The sequence below is a fragment of the Molothrus ater genome, chromosome 7 (genome assembly GCF_012460135.2).
Source record: "Molothrus ater isolate BHLD 08-10-18 breed brown headed cowbird chromosome 7, BPBGC_Mater_1.1, whole genome shotgun sequence".
In the NCBI taxonomy this organism is placed as follows: domain Eukaryota; kingdom Metazoa; phylum Chordata; class Aves; order Passeriformes; family Icteridae; genus Molothrus; species Molothrus ater.
In genome coordinates, this window is record NC_050484.2 from 31,778,805 (window position 1) to 31,802,316 (window position 23,512).

At 39.6% G+C, this 23,512-nt stretch overlaps 1 protein-coding gene across 11 annotated transcripts in view; it reads left to right on the forward strand.

The window, feature by feature from the left end:
* The window catches only part of R3HDM1 (R3H domain containing 1), an 83,373-nt gene that overhangs the window by 11,556 nt on the left and 48,305 nt on the right, over positions 1 to 23,512 (forward strand). For 10 of the 11 annotated variants that reach the window (XM_036386707.1, XM_036386705.2, XM_036386712.2 and 7 more), the window contains exons 2-3: positions 16,514 to 16,722; positions 17,567 to 17,777. In XM_036386707.1, the coding sequence (XP_036242600.1) occupies positions 17,607 to 17,777 (171 nt within the window). In that variant the 5' untranslated portion in view covers positions 16,514 to 16,722; positions 17,567 to 17,606. Of the gene's footprint in view, positions 1 to 7,261; positions 7,324 to 16,513; positions 16,723 to 17,566; positions 17,778 to 23,512 lie in introns of those variants that run through there. The other variant, XM_036386706.2, reaches the window with a different exon arrangement.

Consider the following 23,512-nt stretch of genomic DNA (forward strand, 5'->3'; position numbering starts at 1 on the left):
ATATTTATTAGTATTTCCATTTGTGGTGCTGGAATAAGGCTACTGCTTTTCAAAATCTTGCTGTTCTGGATTACATATAAATAATTCAGTCAGGAATCGAAGATCTTTGTATATTGCCACCTGCTCATTATTCAGAAATTCTTGTTACAGTCTGCTGTTGCCCTAGCAACATTCTGAAAATTAGTGTTGCATCTATGAAAAAGCTTTTGTTTATCTAGCAAAGCTCACTAGCCAATCTGTATTATTGCATGCTGCATCTCAAGTGATGACTCCAGGCCCCAGCCCTAACTGTTTAAAAAATAATGATTTCCTTTTATGTAACATTAATTGAAAATTATTAGCTTAATTTTTTTCCCACCTAGTCATAGATAATGAAGCATAATGCTGATTTTGTTTAAAGTCCCTTTAGGGTCTCATGATGCCATTATATCATCTGAGGTGGAGGTGCTTGACTGTAGAGATAGGCAAGAAAGTAAAAAATCACATGTTGACTCCTAGTGTTCTTAGGAGCTCCTCCCATCTCTCTCCTTGCCCTCCTTTCTCCTCCCCCCTGTTGAATTCTACATTAAAAGTCAGATTTTGTTTAACCTTAAGCACTTTTGGATTTCAAAAGATTTTGCTTATGAAGTTGACATTAGCCAAGTTTGGGGCAGGAGTAAGGGTGGTGTTAACAAAGTCCTTGAAAGTGTCAATGCCACAGCTGACACAAGTTTCAACTGCAGCACTCACTGCTTTAGGTTGAACATGTTTATCTCAGAAGATTTACTTTTAGAACAAAATTGAGGAGGAAGACTGATAAGCCGGATCTTATTTTTCCCAGAAACAAAAATTACTTGAAAAACAACATTAATAATGCTGTTCATTCCAAATGCTCTCTCTTGTCATGAAGCAAGGGAAAAGCTCCCCTCTGTCCTGTGTGTTCAGATCCTGCTTGGCAGTCAAGCCTGCAGTTCCTGTCATTCTCTCCTGTGGGTGGAAGGTAAGACATACCTGCTCTGAGAAAATCTGCCTTGCCTCTTGTCTTACTTGACCTGTTGATTTTCAGATTCAGAATTCCAGAGGGGAATAAAGACTTCTGGTAAATTGACGAGCTGTAGTCCAACTTCATTTGAAAAATACAGATTTGTTGAGACTCTCACATCTCCCTTGGTTTAAACCAGTGTTCTTTAGTCTTTTGCCTCTGAGGTACTTAAGGATTGGAATTGAAGTGTGGGATTACAACTGAATTGCTCATAGTGATTTCAGCTGAAGTCTCCTCTCCTCTTGCCTTGCTTTTAGGCACCTGGCACTGAAGCCCTGTTCCCATGCTCTAATTGTTTAGAATTTTTGGGATGATAACACAAGTTGTGCTACCCAAACATGGACTTTTGTAAACATGAGTGAAGTCTTATTGTTTGGGTTTTTGTTATTCCGGGGGTAGACTTTATTATTTGGGAACTTGTATTTCTGCTGTCCCTTTGCAGAAAGTAACCCTGGTTTAGTATAAACAGGTTCTTACAGTTCTCTATTCTCATTTTTGTGTTCACAAAACTGCTGGTCATTTTTTGCTGGAATAGACAAACCCTTTGTTTTTTTGGTTGCTTGGTAGTGTCTGTACCAAAAGAGGAATTATTTCACACCCCTTCAACATTCCCATCCCCTGCTACATGTGACAGATTTTCTTATAGGGGAAAAATATTGGGAGAAAAGCAGAAAAAAAAATAGATCCAGTGAAATAACGCGAGTTTGTTCTGACTGTTGGTTCTAAGGCAGATCTGTGGCTTTAAAGAATTCCTGTTCAGCATGTTGGACCTACATATGCCTGGCCCATGGTGTCAGTCCACTTACGGGGTCACTTATGGAGAAGCTCAGAGGAAGTTTTTCATGGATATTATTTTGTGTTCAAACAGTTGCTTTTTCTTTAAAAAACCAAAGCATAATGAACCTCTTGGGTGAGAGTATATTACAGCTTTTGCTTTCAGACAGTGAGGATGACCTTAAACTCCAACCTCTGAGTAGCTTAATTTTCTGCTTTTCTAATGCCTGGCATTTAGATGAGACTGTATCAAACAGAAGGTCTAGAATAGTCTGAATTTAAACTGCAGTTCAGGAAGAAGTTAATATCAAGATATTAATGCAAAACTAGACATGGTGTGTTCATTAGGTGTGCACGAATTTTTCATCTTGAGACTAAACTTACAATCACTTAATTTTCTTTTATTTTTGTTCACAACAAAGTAAGATTGTGGTGAAAATGGGAAGGTTCTTGAAAGGATTATACTCCCAGTTTTGAGATGTCAGAGTGAATGAAAATAGTAGTAGGAACAACTGGAGGTGGAAGGACAGAAATTCCATTGATAAAACATGTGACAAAACCAAGTAAGTGATCTTTAGTCTTGCTTTGTAATATATTCACTCCTTGGTTTAGCATGAGCCATTACTCAGTTGTTTGCTTTAACTGCAGAAGCAATACTTTGCTCTTCATTTATTAAGCAGCAATGTTTGCTGTAGATGTCAAAAATCAGTCTGTGGTTGAATGTAATCTCAGTGGTTCTTATTTCAAATTATGGAGATAGGCCAGAGCTTCTACCAGTAACATTTTTTCCCCTTTCTTGTGTAACACAATTATCTAGCACACAGAAAATTGGAAGCACAGGTTTTTGAAATGCGTTCTAATGTGCTTTCTAGAGGGAAATCAGATACTTGGTGGCTTGGGGGTTGTTTTGTGCTTCAGTAAGCATTACTTTAAGGACCATAGTTAATGGAATCAATGCATACCTCAATACTCCAAGATCATCTTCTACTAGAATTTGCTTTTTCCTAAGTTGTTCTCACTCCTTGAGTAAGCAGGAGATAAGAGTTGCCTTGTTCAAGAGGTGAAGAATTGGACAGAATATATCTTTTGGCTTCTCTAACTGGTCCCAAAAACATCCCTCCCACATTTTTGGTGAACTTTGAGAGATGCCAGGTTTGGTTGGTGGTTTTTTCCCTTTCAAAGAAGGAAAGTCTGGTCATGTGAATGTTACTCCTGTTTAATTGCTCAGAACTTTTTACTCCAGCTAACACCAAAAGTTTACTTACACTCTGAGATACATTGATGTTTTTCAATAGGTTGCTATAATGAGTACTTGTAGAGAGATCTTTAATATTGAATTCTGTGAAGCCCTGCAATATTTTTTGCAGCTTGCTTTTGTACTGTTCCTCTAGAATTTTTAATTAACAGTAAGTTAATCTTTGACCAGCAATCAGCCCTACAAACAGGCCCACCAGACAGACACCTGCTCATTTGGCATCCATTGTCCAGAAGTATTTGAAAAGTAATTTCTTTTAATCTTGAAGACTAGCTGTGCACAGTCAGTGTTTGGAGATTGCTGATATTTCAGGCTTTAGCTTAAAATCTCCTGCATTTAGACTTGGACAACACCTTGTCATCATGTAGTAACCATGGCTAAGTGGGACTGGTATCTAAGCAGACATTCATTTATACTTGTAAGAGTGAGGGTATATTTGATGTCTTAGAAAAACAATGAAAGCACCAGAGAAAGATATTTATTTCAGCTTCATGGTTTTTGGTGCAAAGGAATGAAATTGCAGTGCTTGTTTCTGCTTTCTTGGAAGTGAGAGGTTTTTATAGGGGGATGATATGAACTAAATACAGAATAGACCTTCATGACCAGTCTGGACTTAGACAATTTCTCTTAGGGCAGACATAAATATATTTCTGTCCAATCAAATGTTAAAGAGTTACTAGCAGGGTAACTGTTCAGAAGAGACAAATCAGTCAAGTGGATGGAACTTGGAGTAGTCAGAATATGGCTTCACGTGATGCTTCTGTTAAGCTCATATGGATGGGACAGCTCTGTAAATGTCTCCCTTTCTCACATAATGAGAAAAGCTGCTCTATTTCCTTTAGATTTATCGATAAATTTCATTTTGGAATTGGGACAAGTACTTGAATGGGTACTTCAAGTACCCATAATCCCTAGTATTCTAGTATTTTTCAAGCTTTTTGTGTCTCAAACTTTTTCTTAGATATCTTCTGGTTGGTCCAAGGGCTTGCTTTTTTTATCTTGTTCTTTAAAAATCTTCAAAGAACTGATTTTCTTTCTCATCTTTTTCTTCTAAATGGAAAGGCTGTTGTTAGTTAGAACATTGCAGTGTGTGTGTCCTTCTCCAGGAGTTTGTGTCCTGCCTTTTCAGTCCTATAAGTCTTGCTGGGATTTGTTCTGGAGTAAAGGGGTCCTTGTGCCTCAAGTGCTTGGATGTTGCAGAGCCAGGAACATCTTCCCAAGTGTATCCTATGTAGCAGAGCCTTTTTATCAATTGGGATTTCTGTCTCTGTGTCAGTATTCCTTCTTAAGTTTTAAAGAAAATTTCATTCAGGACAGTCCAATCTTTTCTACTCTGAATCAGACGCTGGTTTGCAGACACTTGATGGTGCACTTTTGCCTCTTACTGAATTGTGTAAGTTTGTTATGAGATTAAAAAAAATAAAGATTCATTTTCATCACTTACATTCTGCAGTTTTAAGTACAGCTATGACAGAGGGTATTGTTTTGTCAGGAAAATGGCTTTGAAGAGGTGGTGTTGCATATCTTCACTTTTTTCTTGGGCCTAGAATTCTTCCTCCTTTGGCAAGCATCTGGTTGCTTTCTAGACTGTTTTTCTTTTATCTCTTGAATACCTGCTTGTATATTTCATCTGTGCTATGGCTTTGAAATTTAAATTGAATTTAAACTTTTTATTTGCTCATCTGTTTTTGAGCTTATGATGCCTATTCTGTTAGATGGTATTTCAGCAAATGTAATTGTGTGTGTTTGATAATGGAGATACAATTTACATGTTTTGAGTTAACTTAGTCAATCAAGTCAGGGTTGCAATTGTAAATCAGCCCTGAGTGCTCCAACTCCTCTTTCCTATAAAGAAGGCTGTAAGTTTTTACTGCTCTTAAGCATGTTAATTATGTATCTTGACTAATTTAAGGGAGAAATTACAGCATTGTTTTTATGATATTTTATTCCAATTGTTTTCCTGTTTCACATATGTTAGCATGTTATGCCCGTGTATATTTGCACGTGGCACAATCTTTGGATAAAGGCAGCCATAGAGCTGAACACACAGCCTCAGCTGGGCATTTCTACAGTCCATTTCTGATACAGGCACATTCAGGTAATGAGTACTATTCCAATTTTTAATCCATCACTTAGAGCAGACCGTGTGTGTAGGGAATAAAAAGGTTTTGCTTATGAGAAAGCAAACCCAGACCAGTCTATCCTCTCCTTTAGGATGAGTCTCCAGGATAGGATTTACAGAAGCCCCAACTCTTCATAGTGTGTGGGTGTGTGAGTTTTAGAAAAATTAACAGCAGTGTTCCTAGAGGCAGTGCAGAGTATACCAATAGGACATTGCTCAGGTTTTTCTCCATTGGTTCCTACTTTATTTCCTGTTTGAGGCTAGCTGCATCTTGATGCTGATCTTCCTGATTATAAAAGCTCTCCTAGGTGTTCTGCCGTGGCGTATGTGAATACCAAATCTGATTAGAACACTAGCCAGACATGCACAGCAGACACATTTTCCTGTGGTTGTGTGAGGAGACTGCTTAAAAGATTATTCTGACATTAAAGTAATCTGTATAATATGTTCAGAAACTGAAAACTATTCTCTTTGGCAGCATTCAGAGTATGGACCGTGCAGTAAATGGCTTGTGCACATAGGTGATCAGCTATTTGGAATTCATTTTACAATTAGGAAAATAAAAGTAATTTTCTTGTCTAGCATCCTGCTGAGGAAGCCTTTTTCATGAGAAGTAATGCTCTCATTACAGCTGTAACCTATGTAAAAATAGCAAGGGCCTCCCAGAATTATGCCTTTGGTGTGTATTTTCCTCGAGTTTGGGATGGGATCTCAGGGATGATCCCGTGATGAGGTGGGGAGGGAACTGACGTCTAGAGGAGGGGCATAGCCAGCAGTGACACTGAACTCAGTGCACCAGAGAAAAGCAGGGATTCCAACAACTGCTGTCTTCAGCTAAATCAAAAAGATTGACTTCCCCCCCACCCCCGTGTGATGCTGCTGCTCAAGGACGACAGCCAAGATGTGTGGAGTGTGTGACACTGCCATGTGTGGGCAGAAAGAGTGGAGGCTTTAAAGATGGAGCACAGAGGTGCCACGAGACGGGAAGAGCAAGCATAGAAAGATTAAGATCTTTTGCAAACTGCAGCAGTCTCAATATCAAATGATGTTTTTATATATGATATATATTTTATATTTATTTATTTATAAAAATCTATTTTAGTTCCGAGACTGCTGCAGTCTGTGACAGGTCTAAATCTTTCCATGGTTGATTTAGATTTTTTATTTCCTGTGTTTGTTACATTGTAGAAATGAGTCTGTCTATATATATATATATATGTATGTATGTATGGTTTTTTAATCTTGTCACTTCAATATACAGGATGCTGATCTCTTGTTTGGCAGGGATTGCAGCCTCCCAGGCTTGTAGTTCCCCTCTCTGGAGCCTGCAGATTAAAAGCACTGCCCCATTCTCCTTGCAGCCTAACTTGGTGTGCAGGATCCCTCGCAGAGGTCTCTGGAGAGTCCGGGAAGGGGATTATGATTATCAGTGTGCAGCAGTGCTGCTGAGCACGGGGTGATGCTGCAGCTGCTAGCTTTAGAGGTTTCTCCCAAGCAACAAAACTGCACACTGCTGGTCTGGGCGCTGCTTTTGGAAGTATGATAATTATCATAGGACTGGCTTTTTTTTACCCCTCTGTTTGAGACGACGTTTTTCTTCCATATTTGGATTCTGATAGTGGGTATGTGCCAGTCCAGAAAATTATCATAGCATTCATTCTGCCAGTGACGAGTGTGTTTATCTGCTGGCACTGAGGACTAACTTACTGATGACTTTTTGTGTTGTGTTCACAATGCCAAAGTGAAGAAATAAAGCTGTCTAGAGAAGAAATGAATATCTTTACAGTACGAATGTTTTTGCCCTGCCTCTTTGTCACATCGACATTCTCGCAGCGTGGTGTAAACTTTAATTTTAGAGTAGTCTGAGCGTTCATGGAGAAAGCGATTAAAATGTGTCCAGCCATTTTCTAGCAGCCGGAGAGCCTCGGGAGGTTGTGAATTGCCGAGGAGGAGCTCCCTGGGTGGCGGTGCTGGGTGACAGTGCCAGTGCCAGTGCCAGCGCGGCTCCCAGCTGTGGCTTCCCATTGTCTCCGCGGCTCCGGGCAGCGCCGGGCGGCCGCTCCGCCTCCACGGGCACCGCTGAGCCCCGGCCGGGGGATGGAGAGCACGCCCCGGGGCTGAATAATGGAGCAAAATGCCGAGAGCGTGCAGGTATGTGAGCCCTGGAGCAAACGCTGCCTGAGAGGAGAAGAATAAAATGTCTCGAGACAAATTGCAGTTTGCCTTTGGTTTCCCTTTTCCCACAAAAGCCATTCTAGGCCTAATCAGTTAGCAGAGATCATTAGCATCCCTAAATCTCTTCCTTCTTTAAACATCGACTTGAAAAGGACTTTTTCTTACACCTTATTTAATAATGGCACTCTTGCTAATTTTTATTTACTGGGTGTTTTATTTGTGCTGTGGTTGGAAAACCATTAAAAATATCTCTGCTAAAAGAATTTCCCAAGGTGGCAGAAATGGGGGAGATGCCTAATTTTTTTTGCCTGTGGTTTTTTTTTTTTAAAGTGTTACTGTTATCTCCATTCCAATGAGGAAGTACAAGCAAGCTTTTTTTCTTTTTTTTTTTTTTTTGGTAAAGATAAGTTTCGAACTGAAAACAGTATTTATAGTAGGCTATGTGAAAATGGAGTTTTTTTCCTATGCAGTTGATGACTGTCTTGTGTTGTGGACCAAATGTCTTTTTGTTGAGATAACAAGTAATTTTGGATGGGTGTTAAACTGGTGACATTTGATTCCATGAAGATCAGTCATTTAATTTTTATCAAATTTCTGCACTATTAAAACTGCTGACATCAGACCTGCTGTGGTTTTGTTAGAAATTAAGCAAAAATACACTGCTAGAGGATTAAAGTTTGTAGGGTAGACAGTTTTGAAATTGTGATTTGTTTTTGCCTGATGTTTGGAATCACCAGGTTTTGAAGCAGCCACATGATGCTTGTGTGTATGGTGCTGATGTGGTGTGGTATTGGTGAAGCTGTGGCAACAGGACATAGGTGAGAGCATTGATAGTGCCCCAGGGAAGTTCTGTCATGTTTCTCTTGTTTGCTTTGATGATTTTTGTCTTCATTTTATACAGTAATTTACCGAGTTAGTTTTCAAAAAAAATGAAGAAGCAAAAGCACCAATTCTAATAAGGCCCTTTCTTTCCATTTTATAACAAAATTCACTAAGTCCTTTGCATAATATTGAATATCTTAGGGTCCTAAACAGAATCTTTACCCTTGCCTGGTACCTCCAGGAGTCTGTTCCTACCACCCACTGTTGAAATTCCTGTCAGTTTTAGAGACACTTTTTCATGTTACTGATGGAAATATGATGGTTAGCTTAGATATTCTAAGAATGAAACCTGATTTATGTACAGAAAATTGTTAGCTGCTGTATGCAGCAGTTGTGGATGGCTGTTCTCTAAATGAAATGGAGATTTGTGTCTTAAGAAAGCTGCTATTTGGAGGATCTCCACTAGAAATAGTCACAGGCAATGCTTCAGTTCATTTACTTAAAATAGCTGGGGGGAAAAAAATCAATCTTTGACTATTTTAAGGTTTTAGTGTGCTGCTGCATCATCTGGGGACTTGTAGATGGCATGACTTTGTTTGATCTTATGTGTTTTCTATGGAGTGTTTTGAGTAGCAAGATGATTTTTTTACATCATCTGAACTTAAAATATTTATGTTCTCTTACTTCTGGACTGTTTCTAGTATATCAAAATTAACCAATGCTAAGCTTAAAAGATTCTTGAAGATACCTTTGGTTAGTTTACAATTGGGTAATATAAAACAAGTTTCCAATTTTTTAATTTAAAAGTCTTTTAAAGCAACTGTGAACAACTCAGGCTATATTTTATTGTGCTATAAAACCTCTGACCTTTAGCAAGCATTGACATCCTCATAAAGAGAAAACCAAGTATTTTTTTCCCCAAACTATTGATTTCCAATTGACACAAAAAAATGTATATTGTTACTCTTATTCCATTTTAAGGCCTTGGCACTAGAAATGAGGCTTCAGAGAATAATGTAATAACAGATGATTCTTCAGTTTTTAAGGATTGTTTTTAACAAGACAACTGTTGCTATTTGATAGTTGAAAACAGGTAGATAGTTTGCGTTTGAGCCTGTGATCTGACTGACTTATGACTTAAAGGTATTTTAAATATTTAAATAGATACATACAGATAAATATTAAACAGATTATGTGGTGATGCAGACTTTTGTGCTATGTGTGCATGTCCTGGAACTGTTGGAACCTTTCTAAAGACATAGTTAAAAGTGAGTGAAAAAATTGTGCAAAAAAAAAAAAGTGCAAGATGTCCAAAGGAGCTGATAAAGGATGCTGGGTGAGCATGCAATATGAACAAGGTGAGGAGAGCAAGGGCAGGTTTGGGGATTGCTCAAAGGAAGAAATGGCTGGAAGTTGTGGGAGGGTGCTGGTGTGGGCACATGGACACAGACTTTTCTGAATATCAGCCCTGGAGACGGCTCAAGAGCGGGAGGAGTTTTTCTGCTGTCAGTTGGGTTTCTCTGAATGAGGACAGCTAAGCCAACAAAGTCTTCATCAGCATAGTTGTTTCTACAGAGCTTTTGCTGGTACAGCAATGTCATGTGAGAGGGGCATTCATTTTTCCCCTCCCAAGCCAACAGAACTATGCTAGCAAAAACTAAAGATATGTCATGCTGTATTTCATAAGCATTTCTAAATAGTTCTTTCCTCATGCCTTTGGACAGGCGTGTTCTTTGGGGGATGAGAGGCTTAGCCATTCAACAGATGGATTTTCCACTAACCTAATGCTCTGCTCTCTCTGAGGTATGGCATTTTGGAAAGGTTAATGCTCTAATAGTGTTCAAGCTGAAAGGGCTTTTGTCTGCCAAGGTATGTTACCCTGTGCAGATGCTTGCCAGGAGACAATTATATAAAAAATAGTGTTCAGTGAACTGTTTTGAAGTCTGTCTGGGAAGTTTTTTTTTTTCTTCTCTTTCTAAAGCTGCAAAAAAAAAAAAAAAAAAGTGAGAATAGATCCTAATTGAGCTACAACTTTAAATAGTATATAAACCTATTAAAATTATTTTTGTTACCTTAATGAGGGTGACCTAGCCACAGAGCTGTGTTTTATAATAACAGTATGTGAATGTTTGCCAGGCTGGTTTTCATCCACCACAGATTGTTCAATGCTAGAACTGTCATTTCATCAGAAACCCTGCAACTTGGACTTCCATTGTTCTTCCTGTTGGGTGCTCCTCTAGTCAAAACAAGGACTGCAGTGGGATTGTATTTCCTTAGGTAGTATCCTAGAGTGCCCAACCTCTTCCTTTCCTAAATGGTGAAAAGAACAGGGCTGTAGTCTGCCAGATTTAATAGTGAGTTGGAAGCACCTTATAAGAACCCCTTTGTCACAGTTCCACTGTAGCAGGAGCTACATCCAGAGAACTGTTTCGTTTTCCAGGAGGAACCAAAGGTGTTTATTTCCTTTGATGTACCTGGCTCTGATCATTTGTATCAAAGGCAAAGTGCAAGAAGGGAGCTAAGAGGAATGACAGTGCTTTGTGCAGAATGGAGCAGCTGAGCCTCCTGAGGACCAGAGCACTCTGAAGAAGCACTGGGTAGTGGCAGAGTTTTTTCAGGGTACATTTCAGGTTTTATTTTTTGAGTTTATGGATAACAAATGCCAACAAACTCCTGATTTCCACAGGTATTTGGATACTGCAGTTTCCTGTCAATATGTAGAATAAAAGACTGCTCTAGTCTTGCTTGTCATTAAATATCTTATTCTCATTTATGCAGCTACATTCCTGAAGGAATTATCTTGTTATTCTTTGTCACTGTCAGCTCAGTGTTTCTCTTGCATTCAGGAATGAACTCACAGGAGAAGGTGAGCAGGATTAAAGAGCCTTAGAGTATTGCTCAGAATTTAAAATATAAAAGGAGGGGGAGGGATAGTTGCTAATAATACACCTTGGCTTCTCACATGCCTATTCCTGTGAAAGGTGTCCTCTTTAACAGCCTGTCAACTGTCTTATGAGCAGTGGTAGTGTCCTATCTGAGGCCCTGAGTGTGGAAAAGAAGGGCACTACATTGCTCTGTAAGAGAGCTTGTAGCATGTAAAATGTCCCAGTAAAGAACAGAAGGTATTTAAGAAGCATTATTGTTGTCCAAATGGCAGCCTGTGTGCTGAGGCGTGTGTGTGTCTGGAGTGGATGTTTGACAGGTGTGTTCTGGTGCTTTAAGGCTGTCTCTGCCTTTTCCTGCCCTCTCCAGGCTGTGTCAGTGAGGGAGGTGGGGTGGTGGTGCCCTGGTCCCAGGGGTGCCCAGCCCTGCCTGGGGCAGGCAGTGCCAGTCCCTGTGAGCTCAGGGAGGGAGGCAGGGAGTGCAAACCTGGGCTCTGCTGCTGCTGGAGCAGCACCTCTGGCAGAGGGGCAGCACAGGAAACAGGAGAGCAAATCACTTCTGTAAAACTGCAGCAACATGAACTAGAGCAAGACCTGGGATGGCCTTTTATGGGGTTCACTTTCGGGAGATTTTCCTTCCAAACTGGAGGAAACTTTGTTGAGAAAGTCTGCAAATGGCTTCTGGTGCATTTGATTCTATTTCTATCCAGTTAATTTTTTAATGATGTCTACACTTGGTAGTAGGACATAACGTGCACAGACAGTGAGATGCATTCAGTCCCTAATTAATTTTGGAGGAGGTAGAATAGCTGCACATTATACTTTTGTATTCTGATTTGTCATACTCTTTCTCGGAAAATCTGATTACTAAGTACCTTGGTAAATTGAATCAAATAAGTATCTTCTAATACTAATAGAGTAAATAGCATTTAGTAGTTAACTGATTAATGTAGAACTTCAAAATCTGTGTAAATAGCATCATCAGGAAAAGCATAAATCTTGATTTAAGTGTATTTAAATCATTGCAGCATGGATTCACTTGTATAGCATTTTCCAGTAAACAAAACTAGGGAATCTTTTAGATTCATGCTTCAAAAGTGGACCAATATCTCTTTTGTTTGATTCTAATAATTATTTTAATTTAGATCAGACCTGCACAATATCAGAGTTCAGTAGGCAGGCCAGGACTCTTTGCTCCCTAGTTGGTCATTTCATGGGTCTCAAACTTTAGCCATGACATGCAGAAAGCAGGAGTGTGTTTACTTTTCTGGAAACAGGGAACAGCTGTCTCTGCATAATTCTAGTTTATATTTCTGATAATTGTACAAAGCTGCTTTGTATTTTCTGTTAAATGAATGGCAGTCTTAGTATCAGCTGCTCCATTTTTACAGGTGCTGGCTAGTATATTTTAACAGCCTGGGCCACTGAGGCACAAGTTAGTAGGGAGAGCAAAGTTGCATACCCTGGCATATGGCTCTTGGATCATCCTGAGCACAGCCTGCTCTGTTTGTGGGCAGGAGAATTGTTGCTCCCTCTGGAATCCTCCCTTGCTCTCCAAGCCAGGATTTTCAAGGCTGTGTGGGGTTGCTTTTGTTTGTTTTTCTCCTTTCCTCTCCTTCATCACCTTGGGCACTTTTCTCCAGTCCTTTTCCCACCTCTGCCTTAACAGAAGTTTCCCAGGGGGAACTAATTTGTTCCAAATATAGATGTTTGCCAGGTTATCCACCTTTTGTCTCAGGATCATCTCCAGGCTCTCAGCTACTAGATAATAACATTAATCTGCACCTTCTTGTTGCTTTATTTGAGTTGGGCTGGTGCTGTTGAGTTCTAGTCACAGGAACCCTGAGGTTATGAGGTTAATATAGGTTTATTTATATAATTGATGTGAAAAGCAGCAGGAAAAAGCTCTTGTTGTGCAGGTCTCGTATATGAATCCTCAAAGATCCATTTTCCTAGGCAAGGTCCTGGCTTTTCTCAAAAAAAAAATAAATTAGCACTTCCACATCCAAGAAAGGTTTATACTATTGTTATGTCAGGGGTAAGGCAAAACTTCTCCCACAGAGTTTGGAGGATTCATCCATCAATTCTTCCACTTGAAGGAGGGAGTTATGTACAAACTGGCTGGGGAAGTTGTGGGAAGAGGCCAGTGTTTGTTGGTTGCAGGAATTCTGTTATTTATCAATTAACAGAAGCTTGTTCAAGAAATAAATTTGCACTTTACCTTTCCACATTCCTTTTTCATGTTACCTTTCCAAAGTGTGTCCACTTTGCATGTTGAACATAGATTTTTTTTTTTCACCCCCACTCTTCTAATCCTATTTTCTGCCCTGAATTTGATTGATACAAATTATTTTAATTATAGTCATTCCTGGGGTCTTTTGACAACAATGATATCAGTAATTAAAGAAAAAAATCACCTTCTTTTACCATCTCTTTAGAAGAAATAGAATGGATTTCTTCTGTCATGGGTAGTGCAAAGCTTCCTATCTCCATCTACACTGCCAGCAAGGAGTTGGAACTCTTGATGCTTCTTAGAGAAATTGGATTAAGTGGAGTAGCTCCTAGATCCTATTCCCAGAAATATCTCTGCTCATTGCAAGTCAGTTTAGTGGGTTTATATGTGGTAATTTCCATGTCAGAACACAAAATGAAGGACTCAGTGGTTTTTCATTTATCAAGATTCACGAGGCTGCCATCATAAAACTCAGGAATGACTTTGCTTGATCTTTTGGGGTTTTTATGACTTATCCTCTAGGTTGTGCAAAAGAAAGCAGTAAGAGCACAGCACTGATTTTCTGATCTGCTGACTGCAAAGCTTATGTCTGTGCAGTACTGGACATCATCTCAGAGCTGATAGTAACACTTTTCCCTCTGAAAGGGGAGAGTAGCTGCATAGAGAAAGTGGTGACCACTTATTGGAAAGAAGATTGCCAGATTTTAGGATGAATAATAATAATAATAGGATGAATTTTAGGATGAATATTGGGGTATAATGTAGCTAATGTGATGAAGAAGAATGTGCATTTCACTTCTGAGTATTTAGATGGGGACAGCAGTCCTGAGGGTGAGGAGCACGGGGATGACATTTATCCTCCACTCTTACATGCAAGTCCTTTTACTTCCTGTCTACTAAAGCAGGTGTCTATTTTTGTCACCTGTAAAAGAGACTAGAATTGGTAGATTTTCTTTCATGAGACATGTTGTGAGCTGTTTGAGCTTTTAGTTGCAAACCCAGGTAATGCTCTGCCCCTAATATTCAGTCCTTTCAGCTCTTTAGATAATTTTAGGGCAGAACCTCATTTGTGTCCCTCCTGTTAAAATCTGCAAAAACTTTGTTGGTCTGTATTGCAATCCAGTGTAAAGCCAGTGCTGGGATTTTGTTTCAATTAATCAGTTTGCTTACCAGACCCTATTTTCTCCCCCAAAACCAGAGCAGCTCCTAAGGACTGCCTTTCTGCTTTTTTTTCTCCTTTTACCTGTCCTACATGGGACACAAGAAATTAACATCCAACTGTATGGGGAGGTGAAAGAGGTGGGATTAATAAGGATGGCCTGTGGTTTGCTCCCCCACTCAGTCTGCAGCACATAAAAGTCCTTAAATCTTTTTTTAATCCAGTCTGTGGAAGTTTAGAAACTAGAAGCAGATTATCTCAGCTATGAAAATTGGCTGAATTAGAAGAAATTCCAGGGATGGAATGTTATCCAAGTACTTAAACTCACAGGTGTGGATCACAAACATAAGGTTGTGTTACCAACCTCAATGAATCTATGGCTGGTATTATTAAAAATAATCAGGTAAGCAAAGATTCATCTTTCTATTCTGTGTGCTTTGCTGCTAGTGTGAAGCACAGAGTTTGGCATTTACTCATAGATGCACATATGGTGATTCCAGTTGACTCAAAATAGCTCCATTCTATGAACCCAAAGTTGAGATATTTTTTTGTGTGAATTGGAGCTCCACAGCTTTTCCTCAGTTCTGTCTCTTTGACTGTTGGATACATAACACCAAATCTGTAGGCTTTAAATCTATCTGCAGGGAAAAATCTGTTCAGAACAAGTTATGAACTAATTTGCACTTAGTTTGTCATAGGAAATACAAGGACTTTTTTTGTGCATCAGTTTCCTGGATTGACCTAGGCCAGCAAGGATATTTGCAGGCTTTGTTTTGGTAACTGAATATGCTGTTATGTGTTTTTAAAATGGTGTTGCAAATGGACAGGAGCTCTTAGTGTATTTGATAGAACAAAAAAAAAAAAACTTGGATGTTGATTATCATTACTATTTTGTGATTTGTATAGGGAGTAGTAATTAAATTACACTTGCTTGGCAGTATTATATTTGCAACTGGACATAAATGTTTTGGGTTTTGTTTTGTCTGTCTTCAGCCTGTAATATTTTTTAACATTTATATAAGTACTGTACAAATCACATGTCAATCAACAAAGTGAAACAGCATCTCTATTCAAGTTTTGTTTATTGTAAAGCTTCTGAGCTTCTTAATAAATTTTATATCAGCATCTGGATTGTCTGGAAAAAACACCTCAACAACCAACAATCCAGGATATCCTTTGTTGCATTTTTGCATCTTTTTATTTCCAGTTTTTCCTTTCATCTGTAATCCTTTCCCCTCCATTAGATTCAGTAAATAGCATCTCTTACAGGCCTGAACCATAGGCCATCTTTTATTTTATCTTTCTTTTCTGTGCTTTGCAGTAAATATCAGAACTCCAGATGTCTGTAGTACCTCATCTCTCACCAAACTGTGTTTCCTCAGCTCTGGAGCAGTGGTTGTAGCCAGGCTTTAATCTCCCCTGCGAGGGAGCAGGAGGAGCTGGGCACCACCAGGTGTTCTCAGGGCTCCCTCCACTGCCTCTGCTCTTGGAGCTCTGGCCTGGCCTTCAAATGCTTCCTTGGGGCTGCTGCTGTTACTTGTTTCTCAACTCTGAAAAAGAGGGAAGATGGAGACTCATCAGTTTTGTCATCCTCATCCCAGGGCAATTATTTTCTTGAATAAAGTAAAGTCATCTTGTGTGATTGCAGTTGCCCAAAATAGGGCCTGTGGCTTGTGCTCATAGATGATTAACTCCAGCAAAGAGAAAAACTGTTCTGCTGACAGCCATTTGTGAGTTTCGTGGCCTGTTACTCCTCCACACCTGCTGGGCTGCATATTTCTGACTCTTTGGGAAGATACCTGCTTGTTTATAGAAACAGAGTTTCAGGAATGCCAACAAAATGTTTATTATGACTGCTTGTTAACTCTGTAATGCAGAAATGTCTTGGACATCCAATGAAACTCTTACTGCTGCTAGATAGAGCAAGCAGGTTCGATATGACAAATGCTGATTTCTTCTTTCTTTTTTCTTTTCTTAAAATGACTATTTCAGCTTTTAGGTGTCGTCGTGTTCCACCTCCCCTTCCACAGCAAATAAAAGTATAATGAATTCTCTTTGTTGATTTTTCAGGCATTCAAAAGGGATGTTCTTGCTGATTCAAGACCAAACAGTTCTGTCCAGGACTCTACACTGGGGATAAGGACATGGGACTCCTCCTGCCAGATTCCAGCTGGTTCATCACAACTGACATCTTGGCTGACAACTGTGAAAAGGATCTTCGGATTATTCCATTTTATTTTTGTGGGACACCACAATCCCCAAACTCTAGGACATATCAGGTACTAAAGCAAGCACTAAGCTTTTCCATAACATTACTGGATTGTTATTTGTTTCTTATGAAGGAGTTTAGGCATTCAGATCTTACTCTTTATTTCTTGTAGGAAATGGAAAATCCTTGGTTTTACATCTTGCAGTAGCTGAGTAGTGACAAAGAGTTGTGTTTCTTATTTCCTATGGAAAATTTGGGGTTGAATTATTAGTTATCTTTATATAGCATTTAAATTTTTTATTATAAATTGTAATTGCTGATCATGGTTATTATCCTAATTACTAAATTGTTTCTTTCTTTCTTCTTCATTATTTTTGAGAGAATGCTTAATTTTATTAAGACTAGTTTTGCTACAGTTTGTAGTAAGATAATCCCTGCATTCAGAACTTGTCCAGTCAACAAGGAAACTTTAAAAGTTCATGAAATTTATGAATGTTTGCACACTTGGGGTGTTATGATTCATCTATTTACTTCTAACCCTTTTAAGATAAATCTATATGTGATTTTCTTTTCCTTTGAGAAAATCTTGCCTTGTTTCTGTTGGAGCCTAGTTTGGTTTGGAGTATCTGAATGTTCAGGTGTTTATTTTTAAAATGTAGAAGAGAAAATCTAGGACTGTTATCCAAGAGTGTAGCTCTCAATTCTTGTTTGTGTGAATGTCTGCTGTTACAGACCACTGATAAAAGTGGTTAAAAAGAAATCATTCCTTCTAATACAAGACAGAAAAAAGTGTCATAGGAGAGGGGGGGATCCTTTTTGCAAAATCATGTTTATTTTGGATAGCTGTTTAGGTATGGGTGGCTTTTTAATTCATTTTAAATTACTCAATAATTAACTTTTTCTTTGTCCTAAAGGTTCCATATTTCTTGTAGAATTTTAAAATAACCTTTTCTAATGAGGATGTCTGATATTCTTACTGTAAAAGATGAAACTGATGCAATGAAGGGTTCAGAAGCTGAATTTAAAGATACAGACCCAGTTGAAAACCTAAAAAAATCAGGAAGTGAGGAAGAGATTCAAGTGGAAAAGGATGAAAATTGTCCTGATAACAAAAACAATATGCCGGTAAGAAGCTTTTCACTTTATTCTTCACTAGTGTGTCATGTTAAAGAACTCTGTCTTCTTGTTCTCCATTCTCATGATCCTCTTATATGTTTCTTTGGTACAGTGAGTAAAGCTTTGTTGGTTTTAGGGAAGCAAATATGACGATTATTGCTTCCTCTCTCCTCCTTTGCCCCACTTCTCTGTAAATAAATGTGACTCAGTCATTTTTAATTCTGTGAAGTAGAGGAGTGGTTTTGCTGGGAACCAGACAATTTGCCCATGTTTCTGTTTCCCTGAGTGCATATGTGAAGTCTTTCATTGTAGCAGAACAAGGAACAAACTCAGGCTGGCTTTTGCTGCTGCTGAGTCCTGACAGAGTCTGGAGCTGTGCTGTGTGTGCTGTGTTGCTGCTTTGGACGTGGTGCTGCAGCTCAGCCAGGCAGGGGTGGCCAGCCCAGGGCTTTTGAGCTGTTGCACTTTCAGGTGGCTCAGGTGTAGATTTTCCAGCAGAGCTGTTCAGCATAAGGCTGAAGTAATCAGCTGTAGGTAATCCAAATCCCCAGGAGCCAGAGGGATCCAGAGCTCCTGAGGCCAGCAGGTCTGGCTGCTGCCCCAGCCACCTGCAGAATGAGCTGGGGAGCATCATCCTGCCTTGGTGGGCAGCAGATCCTCCCTGCACCTTCTCCTCTCTGATCTTCACTGCTTGACAGCTTTGGGAGGTGACTTTTAGGCAGGAAAGCTGAGGCAGTTCCTTGTACACACGCTGAAAAGCTGAGGCATATAAATGGATGGCTTTTGGAGGTGGGAGAAGTGAAGTACCTGTAAGGAAGTTGTGGCATCACATTTCAAGTGAGAAGGAGGCAAAGCAAATAGTGTGAAAATACCTTGTGTTAATGGAGAGCACACTGATAAGGAAGGGTTAGGAATTTGTGGCAGCACATTTAATCTAATCTGAGATTTAGGTGTGAGAGAGAGCTCACTCCTGGCTGGCTGAGGCTGCCCACCTGGTCACTGAGGAGTGTCAGCAGCTCACATGAGGGGAGGAGTTCAGGAAAGCAACTGAAAATTTCTGACACAACCTACACAACAGGCCAGATTTGCAAAAGGAAACACAGAAACTTGTGTTTGGCAAAAACTATTGTTGTCTATAGGAATTTTGTGTCTGTGGGTTAATACAAAACAATTTTTTACAAAAATCCTGATTGGGATCTGAGGGATCTCTCTTGTGGGTTGCAAAAACAGGACAGTAGCTTATTAGATTCTTGTTATTGAGATTTGAGTAAGAGGCTCTTTGGGGAGTAGTTTTGTTCAAGACTAACAATTCAATATTCTACTGAGTAAAGTAAGCTTTATCTGCTGTGTTAAATTGCTTCCAGATAAATCTTGTAGACCACTGCAATAACAATAGTTTTACACTTTAATATCTGCTGGCTTTATTAAGGCTGGCATCAGTGTAAATAGATAATTTTATGGAAAAAATAAATCCTTGAAATGAAATATTTCTCCTGTAATATGAGAAATAACTGCTACTGAAAAGCTGGGAGATATTATAGCTGAGCTGGTATTTTCTTTAATTAATGGAATATTGTAGTACTGAGCCTTAAAAATTAATCTACAGTTTAGTTATTTTCATGCAGTTCAGTAATTTGGAAAAAAATCTCATTCACATTTTCTCATTTAACAAATTTGAGTGTCGAAATTTCTATGAGACTCAAGTGGCAAGTAAGAAATAAGCCTTCCTGCAAACAACTGCTGCTGCCTCCTCAGAGTGCAGAGCAATGAACCTGGCAGTGCTGCCAGGGGCTGTGGGCTGGCAGGGAGCTCATTGCTCGGCTGGGAGCTTGTTCAGGAGCAGGAGCTGGTGGCTGGAGTGATTGTCTCACATCCACAGGATGGGCTGGACACTGGTGAGGGCTGGTGGATAGAAACAGCTCTGCTATCAGTGCATTTAGTGTGGTGTCCTGCAGTCTCCAGCAGACTCAGAACATTGATGCTACATGAGCAGTTAATTCAAAATTGAGGCTGAGGATGCAGATTTCCAGGGTGGCAGGAAGATAGACAGTTACCAAATGGAATCTGGCTACTGTGAGCAAGCCCCTTGCAGCAACTGAAATCAGCAGGAGTTAATGTCACTTGTGCTGTGGAGGCTGCCAGTGCAAATATATAAGTCTCATATTTGAAGATTTCCCATTTAAAGCATGTTTTATGCTAAAATACAAAACAAAAATTTGGGGGTGTCCATGGTAAAAAAACCCCTTGTAGAACAGTAGCAGTCAGCATGTTTCTAACTAATGGATGGTTAAACAGTTTGAAATTTCAGTGGACATAGTACTTGTCATTAAGTGCTGATTAAATGTTACTATGTGGTGGGAAAAAGAGCAGAATTTGCTGAGAAATGTTAGAAAAGATTATCAGAAACTTACTGGAATTTGTTGTGTACTTCTGTTTACTGAGTGCTTCAGAGGATGGGTTGGTCATGGGGGTTGTGGGGGGGGTTGGGTTTGGCTCTCCTCCCTGGTGGCAGAATAGGTTTGGTACCTACTGACAAACTACAGTCACATTCCTCAATACAGTTATCACTTCATTTTTGACTTCTTAAAGCCATGGAAGAAACAGGCTATGATTTTTCCTCTGTTTGAACTTGACATTCCATCAATGGAATGCTCAATGATAAATTTAATGCTCAATGTATCAAGTAGATCATCTAACCATGTCCCATCATCAACTTTGATCTTAGCTACACCTTCTTTCCATTGCTGTATGCTCTTATGAATGGATTCTGAAGGATCAGAGAGGTTCATGCAACACATTCCATCGTGGGCCATTGAATTCAGGCATGGTTCTGGAACAGCACAGTTCAGAAACTGATGGTTGTATTTTGAAATGCAATTGTAGTTGTAAATTCCAGATTATTTGGAAGTTATGCATGATTGGCTTATTGGCTGCTGTGTCTGATGTTGGAGGTACAATGTGAATGAGGAAGGTACCTAATTACACTACATGGCCAGCACTCCTGATTTCTTTAAGCATTTCTTTAGGTGCAGAAGTAGAGATACTGATACAGAGAACATTTCTAAACTGGCATATTTGCAGTGAGGTTCAAGTGTCATTTAAATGGCACTGGAGACAAGAGGCACTGTTATGAAAAGTACTTTCACAGAAGTCATGTGCACATCAGCACTATGGAGGATTTTGTGATCAAAAGGGTTTTGGTTCACCAGTCACTGTTGTCTCCTACCTGTTCTTACCCAGGCCAGGTGCCAACCAATGAATTGAGAAGTAGCTGGAATACAGGGTGTGTGTTGCCTCTGTCTCTGGGTGGTGAGACAGTGTCATCCACTGTAAGGACAAAGCTGCAGGAAATCCTGACAACACATTTAAGATCCTGCATTTATCCTGCAAGATAGTCCCTTATGTTTATTATTAGGAAGACTTCTGTTTTAAAACCCAAAAGAGCCTCATGGCATGAAGGCAGGGTTGTACCTATCTACTGTATGATAAAGGCAAGGCAGATGTTGTGTTAAGTGAGTATAATTCTGATTTTTTAATGCTAATTAAGCAGATATCCTTGTCCTTTGGGGTAATTAGATTTATTTTTTTTTACTTAGCAACTTGACATCTCTCTTCCTGCAAGTATCTTCCTTCCATACTAACACAAACCTTGAGCTTCCCTCTCTGTTTCACAGCTGAAGTTCCCTGAAGTCTTTTTTTGCCTCTTCCCCAGCTGTTTTGGTCTTGCCAAGATTTACCTGTCTTTGTCTCCAAAATATGGGATGTAATACTTCTGAATAGATAAATGCTTGGGCAGATTCTCTTATTCTTGAGCTGCCTCCATGTCCAAGGGTGAAACTATTTTTCCATCAGTCATCCTCTACTGTGTCATGGAAAATTGCTGTCACTGCTCACTAATGCAGGACAGAAAGTGATCATGGACCACACTGTTCTTTCCCTCAGCATTCCAAAGCTATCCATGGTTCTTGGGACTGCAGCACTTGACTGGATTTAAAATTGAGACCTAATTTTGCAGAAAGGTAAAAGACTGAATGTCCTTAGAGCACTCTTTGTTGAGGTTTATCATGTTGTGCCTATCCTCAGAAATGCCCAAATGGTACTTCAGAAATAAAACCCCTTCTCACAAAACCTTTCACACGTCTGAGTTTGCCATCTTGTGCCTGACCTGTTTTTATCCAGCTTGTTTAGACAGCACAGTGATGATAGAGGAAGGCATGTAACAGCTCCAGATCTTTACTTTGCATTTAGTATATGTGAGCTGATGAGGTACTTAGGAAAAAATAAAGTAGGCAAATACTCCTACTGAAAACCTGGTTATTTATATGTTTTTGATAAAGGCTGTCTTACTTCCCTTTTTATTTTGCAGTTGGAAATGTAGCATAGTAGCTGGTCTTAAAAGTTGTGTTGGTGGGGTTTTATCAAAGGCAAGAACCTAATCATTATTTTCATTATGCAATTATTTGAAATACTTGCTTTTAAACACTGTCTTGAAATCCTGCCCATAATGGCTATAAATAGGGCTTTCATTAACACAGTGTTTTCTTAAGGCAGTGAAAGTCTTTGAGAGCTGCAAATATAAAGAAATTGCCTAATTTGCACTCACCAAGGATTGCATATTCTAAATGAGCTAGAAATTATTTTTCATAGATGGGGAACATAAAGATGTTCTGTAGGAGCAAAACTTCATTAATGCAGAGAAATTAGGACAGAGATAAAATTCATGAGCCTGAAAAGAGAGAAAATGTGCATTAACAGCTACAATGTGCATTGGCTACCTGCTGTCCTGGAATTCCAGTGGAAGTGGTGTCCTCCTCTGTCAGTGTGGTTTTATCCAAGAAAGGAATCATTGGATTGTACCCACCCATCTCAAGCTCTGAGAGTGCAGTTGTTGGTGGTGCCAGAGGAATTTGGGGGTTGTACTTCCAGGCCAGACCTTGCACCATTGGGCTGTGCTCACCTGAGCTGTCCCTGCAGCCCGGGCCCAGCCTCTTTGTTCCTGTGCTTCTCCCCTGACATGTGTGTGGTGCTTGATGCTCACAGTCACAGCTGGGCCTTGGGGACTGGGAATCTGGGTTTGGACATCCTTAAAGTCACACAGGGAAGCCAGGAGTCCCCATCTATCACAGGACTGTTGGACAGGGCATTTGTTTCTAGATGAGAAGTTTGAATATGATGGGTGGAGTTATACTTGTCTCATCTGTGAAGGAGAACCTCCCTCCTACAGTGGCCCTCCAGCTCTCCCCAATATTATTGGTGTTTAGTCCCAGCAATCATTTTTTCCCCTTTTTTGTAAAATCACTCTTAAAAATAACTGAAATATGTGTGACTTATCTAATTAGTGAGCTCAATGTCCCATATAACTGGGTTGAATTCCCTCTTGTGCCCTATCAAATCTGGATCTGGGGTGTTTCCTTCCATAGATTCTTTTGGCTTATGTACTGGCTTCAAAGCTTGCAGAATTTTGCAAAAGATAATTGCCTGAGTATAGATTCTTTTGCTTCTCCACTGACAGTCCTGTTGTGACTTTAAATTTGCACAACTTGATTTGAACACACCTAAGCTGATTGAGGCTGGAGTAATTGATAGGAGCTTGGGAAATCATCCAGTTTTTGAAATTTAGTGGCTTGAAACTTTGTCGGGGATATGCAGGGCCAGCTTTCAGAATGCAAGGAATGCTTTCAGAGGAGATGATGGAAAGGAAAACATATTTTGCACGTATCAGAAAAACTCAAAGTCTCTGTGTG